This window comes from Choloepus didactylus, chromosome 12 (genome assembly GCF_015220235.1).
Source record: "Choloepus didactylus isolate mChoDid1 chromosome 12, mChoDid1.pri, whole genome shotgun sequence".
In the NCBI taxonomy this organism is placed as follows: Eukaryota; Metazoa; Chordata; class Mammalia; order Pilosa; family Megalonychidae; genus Choloepus; species Choloepus didactylus.
Window position 1 is genome coordinate 98,955,328 of NC_051318.1, and position 6,848 is coordinate 98,962,175.

A 6,848-nucleotide genomic window follows, 5' to 3' on the forward strand; every position below is an offset into this window, starting at 1 on the left:
GCTTAAATTTTTCACAGACAAACAAATGCTGAGAGAATTTGCTAACAAGAGACCTGCCCTACTTGAGATACTAAAGGGAGCCCTACTGACAGAGAAACAAAGAATGGAGAGAGAGATATGGAGAAAAGTTCAGTACTAAAGAGATTCAGTGTGGGCATGTTAAAGGACATTAAGACAGAGAGGGAAAAAATATATCTGACAACCCTAAACCAAAGAATAGTATGGCTGATTCAAGAAATGCCTTCACAGGAATAACATTGAATGTAAGTGGATTAAACTCCCCAATTAAAAGATATAGATTGGCAGAACGGATAAAAAAAAATGAACCATCAATGTGTTGCATACAAGAGACTCATCTTAGACCCAGGGACACAAAGAAATTGAAGGTAAAAGGATGGTAAAAAAATATTTCATGCAAGATACAGCCAAAAGAAAGCAGTACTAGCAATACTAATCTCAGATAAAATAGACTTTAAATGCAAGGAAGTTATGAGACACAAAGAAACCCCTACATACTAATAAAAGGGGCAAGTCAAAAGAAGAAAGAAAAATTAAATGTTTATGCACCCAATCATGGTGCCACCAAATACATGAGAAAAACACTGGCAAAACTAAAGGAAGCAATCGATGTTTCCACAATAATTGTGGGAGACTTCAACACATCACTCTCTCCTATAGATAGATCAACCAGAGAGAAGACCAATAAGGAAACTGAAAACCTAAACAATCTGATAAATGAATTGGATTTAACAGACATATATAGAACATTACATCCCAAATCACCAGGATACACATTCTTCTCTAGGGCTCATGGAACTTTCTCCAGAACAGATCATATGCTGGGACATAAAACAAGCCTCAATAAATTTAAAAAGATTGAAATTATTCAAAGCACATTCTCTGACCACAATGGAAAACAGAAGTCAATAACCATCAGAGACTTAGAAAATTCACAAATACCTGGAGGTTAAACAACACACTCCTAAACAATCAGTGGGTCAAAGAAGAAATAGCAACAGAATTGTTAAATATATAGAGACAAATGAAAATGAGAACATAACATCCCAAAACCTATGCAATGCAGCAAAAGTGGTACTGAGGGGGAAATTTATAGCACTAAATGCATACATTAAAAAGGAAGAAAGAGACAAAATCAAAGAACTAATGGAGCAACTGAAGAAGCTAGAAAATGAAAAGCAAACCAATCCTAAACCAAGTAGAAGAAAAGAAATAACAAGGATTAAAGCAGAAATAAATGACATAGAGAACAAAAAAAAACAAAAACAATAGAGAGAATAAATAACACTAAAAGTTAATTCTTTGAGAAGATCAACAAGAACAAGCCCATAACTAGACTGACAAAATAAAAAAGAGAGAAGATGCACATATGCAAAATACTGAATGAGAGAGGTGACATTACTGCAGATCCCAAAGAAATTTAAAAAATTATAAGAGGATACTAGGAACAACTATAGCCAACAAACCCGGTAATGTAGAGGAAATGCACAATTCCCTGGAAACATATGAACAACCTAGACTGACCACAGAAGAAACAGAAGACCTCAACCAAACAAGCACAAGCAAAGAGAACCAGTCAGTCACCAAAAAGCTTCCCACAAATAAATGCCCCGGGTCAGATGGCTTCACAGGGGAATTCTATCACACTTACCAACAAGAACTGACACCAATCTTACTCAAACTCTCTCAAAACATTGAAGAAAATGGAACACTACCTAACATATTTTATAAAGCTAACATCAATCTAATACCAAAACCAGGCAAAGATGCCACAAAAAAGGAAAACTACAGGCCAATCTCCCGAATGAACACAGATGCAAAAATTCTCAACACAATACTTGCAAATCAAATTCAAAGACACATTCAAAAAATCATACACCATGACCAAGTGGGGTTCATTCCAGGCATGCAAGGATGGTTCAACATAAGAAAATCAATCAATGTATTACAACACATTAACAAATCAAAACAGAAAAATCAAATGATCATCTCAATAGATGCTGAAAAAGCATTTGACAAAATCCAACATCCCTTTTAGATAAAAACACTTCAAAAGGTAGGAATTGAAGGAAACTTCCTCAATATGATAAAGAGCATATATAAAAAACCCACAGCCAGCATAGTACTCAATGGTGAGAGACTAAGAACAGGAAAGAGACAAGGATGCCCACTGTCAGCACTGCTATGCAACATTGTGCTAGAAGTGCTAGCCAGGGCAATCTGGCAAGACAAAGAAATAAAATGCATCCAAATTGGAAAGGAAGAAGTAAAACTGTCATTATTTGCAGATGATATGATCTTATACCTGGAAAACCCTGAGAAAGTGATGATATAGCTACTGGAGCTAATAAACAAATTTAGCAAAGTAGCAGGATACAAGATTAACGCAAATAAGTCAGTAATGTTTCTATATGCTAGAAATGAAAGAAGGGAAGATATACCATTTTCAATAGCAACTAAAAAAATCAAGTACCTAGGAACAAACTTAACCAAAGATGTAAAAGACCTATACAAAGAAAACTACATAACTCTATTAAAAGAAATAGAAAGGGACCTTAAAAGATGGAAAAATATTCCATGTTCATGGATAAGAAGGCTAAATGTGATTAAGATGTCAATTCTACCCAAACTCATCTACAGATTCAATGCAATCCCAATCAAAATTCCAACAACCTACTTTGCAGACTTGGAAAAGCTAGTAATCAAATTTATTTGGAAAGGGAAGATGCCTTGAATTGCTAAAAACACTCTAAAAAAGAAAAACAAACTGGGAGGACTTACACTCCCTGACTTTGAAGCTTACTGTAAAGCAATAGTAGTCAAAACAGTATAGTTGGCACAAAGATAGATATATCAACCAATGGAATCAAATTGAGAATTCAGAGATAGACCCCCAGATCTACAGCCTAGTGGTCTTTGATAACGTCCCCAAAGCCACTGAACTGGGACATAAGAGTCTTTTCAATAAATGGGGCTGGGAGAGTTGGATATCCATATCCAAAAGAATGAAATAGGACCCCTACCTCACACTGTACACAAAAATTAACTCAAAGTGGATCAAAGACCTCAATATAAAACACAGTACCATAAAACTCCTAGAAGATAATGTAGGGAGACATCTTCAAGACCTTGTATTAGGAGGTCACTTCCTAGACCGTACACCCAAAGCACAAGCAACAAAAGAAAAAACAGATAAATGGGAACTCCTCAAGCTTAGAAGTTTCTGTACCTCAAAGGAATTTGTCAAAAAGGTGAAGAGGCAGCCAACTCAATGGGGAAAAAAATTTGGAAACCATGTATCTGACAAAAGACTGATATCTTGCATATATAAAGAAATCCTACAACTCAATGACAGTAAAACAGACAGCCCAATTATAAAATGGGCAAAAGATATGAAAAGACAGTTCTCTGAAGAGGAAATACAAATGGCCAAGAAACACATGAAAAAATGTTCAGCTTCACTAGCTATTAGAGAGATGCAAATTAAGACCACAACAAGATACCATCTCACACCAATTAGAATGGCTGCCATTAAACAAACAGGTAACTACAAATGCTGGAGAGGATGTGGAGAAATTGGAACTCTTATTCATTGTTGGTGGGACTCTGTAATGGTTCAGCCACTCTGGAAGTCAGTCTGGCAGTTCCACAGAAAACTAGATATAGAGTTACCCTTCAATCCAGCGATTGCACTTCTCAGTATATACTGAGAAGATCTGAAAGCAGTGACAAAAACAGATATCTGCACGCCACTGTTCATAGCAGCATTATTCACAATTGCCAAGAGATGGAAACAACCCAAATGTCCTTCAACAGATGAGTGGATAAATAAAATGTGGTATATATACACACAATGGAATACTATGAGGCAGTAAGAAGGAACAATGTCGTGAAACATATGACAACATAGATGAACCTTGAAGACATAATGCTGAGTGAAATAAGCCAGGTAGAAAAAGAGAAATATTATATGCTACCACTAATGTGAACATTGAAAAATGTAAAATAAATGGTTTATAATGTAGAATGTAGGGGAACTAGCAATAGGGAACAATTAATGAAGGGGGAATGATAACCCAGTAAGAACAGATAAGCTATGGTGGGTAAATTTAATGTTCAGGAATGCTCAGAAATGACTATGGTTTGTTAATTTCTGGTGGGTATCATAGGAATAAGTTCACAGAAATTTGCTATGTTAGGTTATTTTCTTGGTGTAGAGTAGGAACATGTTGGAAATAAAGTATTTTAGGTTAGTTGTCTTTTTCTTACTCCCTTGTTATGGTTTGTTTGAAATGTTTTTTATTGTACTTTTAAAAAAAATTTTTTTTAATATAGTTAATTAAAAAAAAAGTTAATTAAAAAAAAGAATCAAAGAAAAAAATATGCAGAGCCCCCCTGAGGAACTGGTGGATAATGCAGGGGTGTTGGGCTTCCCAACCTAGATGGTTGCTGATGTGCTCAGACATAGGGGACTGGTGGTTTGATGGGCTGAGCCCTCTACCACAGGATTTGCCCTTGGGAAGACTGTTGCTGCAAAGGAGAGGCTAGGCCTGCCTATAATTGTGCCTAAGAGCCTCCTCCTGAACGCCTCTTTGTTGCTCAGATGTGGCCCTCTCTCTCTAGCTAAGCCAGCTTGGCAGGTGAAATCACTGCCCTCCCCGCTATGTGGGATCTGACACCCAGGGGAGTAAATACCCCTGGCAATGTGGAATATGACTCCCGGGGAAGAATCTAGACCCGGCATCATGGGATGGAGAACATCTTCTTGACCAAGTGGGGGATGTGAAAGGAAATGAAATAAGCTTCAGTGGCAGAGAGATTCCAAAAGGAGCTGAGAGGTCACTCTGGTGGGCACTCTTACGCACAATTTAGACAACCCTTTTTAGGTTCTAATGAATTGGAATAGCTAGCAGTAAATACCTGAAACAATCAAACTACAACCCAGTAGCCTTGAATCTTGACAACAATTGCATAAAAATGTAGCTTAGGAGGGGTGACAATGTGATAGGGAAAGCCATATGGACCACACTCCCCTTTGTCCAGTGTATGGATGGATGAGTAAAAAATGGGGGCAGAAAAAAAAAAAGGCACTCAGTGTTCTTTTTTACATTAATTGTTCTTTTTCACTTTAATTTTTATTCTTAGTATTTTTGTGTGTGTGGTAATGAAAATATTTAAAAATTAATTTTGGTGATGAACGCACAACTATATAATGGTACTGTGAACAACTGAATGTATGCTTTTTAAGACTGCATGGTATATGAATATATCTCAATAAAATTGAATAAAAAAAGAAGTAAAAAATTTTATCAACAGAGAGATGGAAATTACAAAACGAACCAAACAAAGCTGAAGACCACAATGACAGAACTTTAAAATTCCCTAGAGAGGCTCAACAGCATATTGAAGCTGTCATAAATATCAGTGAAGCTGAAGATAAGACAATTGAAATCATCCTGTCTGAGGAGCTGAAAGAAGTAAGAATTAAGGAAAGTGAAGAGAGCCTGGGGAACCTGTGGGACACCATCAAGTATACCAATATATGCATTGTGGGATTTCTGGAAGGAGAAGAAAGAGAGAAAGGAGTGGGGAGAATATTCAAAGAAATAATGGCTGAAAACTTTCCAAATTTAACAAAAGACATGATTATACACATTCAAGATACTCAACAAACTCCAAACAGGATAAACTCAAATAGATCCACACTTCACCATGTTATAATTAAACTGTCAAAGGTCAAAGATAAAGAGAAAATTCTGAAAGCTGCAAGAGAAGTAACATGTCATATACAAGGGGGCCTCAATAAGCTTAAGTGCCGATTTCTCACTGGAAACCATGAAGGCAAGAAGGTGGTGGGAAGACATATTTAAAGTGCTGAAAGCAAAAAAATAAATAAATAAATAAATAAAAAATTGTCACTTAAGAGTTCTATATCTGGCAAAACTGCCTTTCAAAAATGAAGGAGGGAGCATTGCGGCTATGGCAGAACCGCAGCCCGCAGCCGGCTTTACCCACGAGGCTGCCCTCAGTTGCTGCTCCGATGCGGACCCCAGCACCAAGGATTTTCTATTGCAGCAGACCATGCTACGAATTAAAGACCCTAAGAAGTCATTAGATTTTTATACAAGAATTCTTGGAATGACGCTACTTCAAAAATTAGATTTTCCCACTATGAAATTTTCACTCTATTTCTTGGCTTATGAGGATAAAAATGACATCCCCAAAGATAAAGATGAAAAAACAGCATGGGTATTCTCCAGAAAAGCTACACTTGAGCTGACACACAATTGGGGTACTGAAGATGATGCAACTCAGAATTACCACAATGGCAATTCAGACCCTCGAGGATTTGGTCACATTGGAATTGCTGTTCCTGATTTACATGGTGCTTGTAAAAGATTTGAAGAACTGGGAATCAAATTTGTAAAGAAACCTGATGATGGTAAAATGAAAGGCCTGGCATTTATTCAAGATCCTGATGGCTACTGGATTGAAATTTTGAATCCTAACACAATGATAACTATTATTTAGTTCTATGAGACTACGTCTTTGTGATTTCAATGAAGACATTGTAGAGGACAAAAAGGAAACAATGTGGTTCAAGGTAGTTATGTAACAAAAGCATTGAGGACTAATGGATCATTGTCCTAGTTCAAATTATTCTTAAATTCATTTCCTTTTCCTACTTCACCTAACTGTTCAGTAATTCTGGTTTTAAAATAGTGCTTTTATCTTATGCCCTTGAATGTAATTCTGTAACTTTACTTTTGAAGTAATAATTAGAACAGTTCCCTTCAGACACTGCATTGGCCTTCATCTGTCTTCTAAAT

At 36.5% G+C, this 6,848-nt stretch overlaps 1 protein-coding gene across 1 annotated transcript; it reads left to right on the forward strand.

Moving 5' to 3' along the window:
* The first annotated feature begins 5,982 nt into the window (after nt 1-5,982).
* Nucleotides 5,983-6,848, forward strand: LOC119507113 (lactoylglutathione lyase-like). Its single transcript, XM_037800210.1, has one exon. The coding sequence runs from the start codon at nt 5,998-6,000 to the stop codon at nt 6,547-6,549; it is 552 nt and encodes a 183-aa protein (XP_037656138.1). The 5' UTR covers nt 5,983-5,997; the 3' UTR covers nt 6,550-6,848.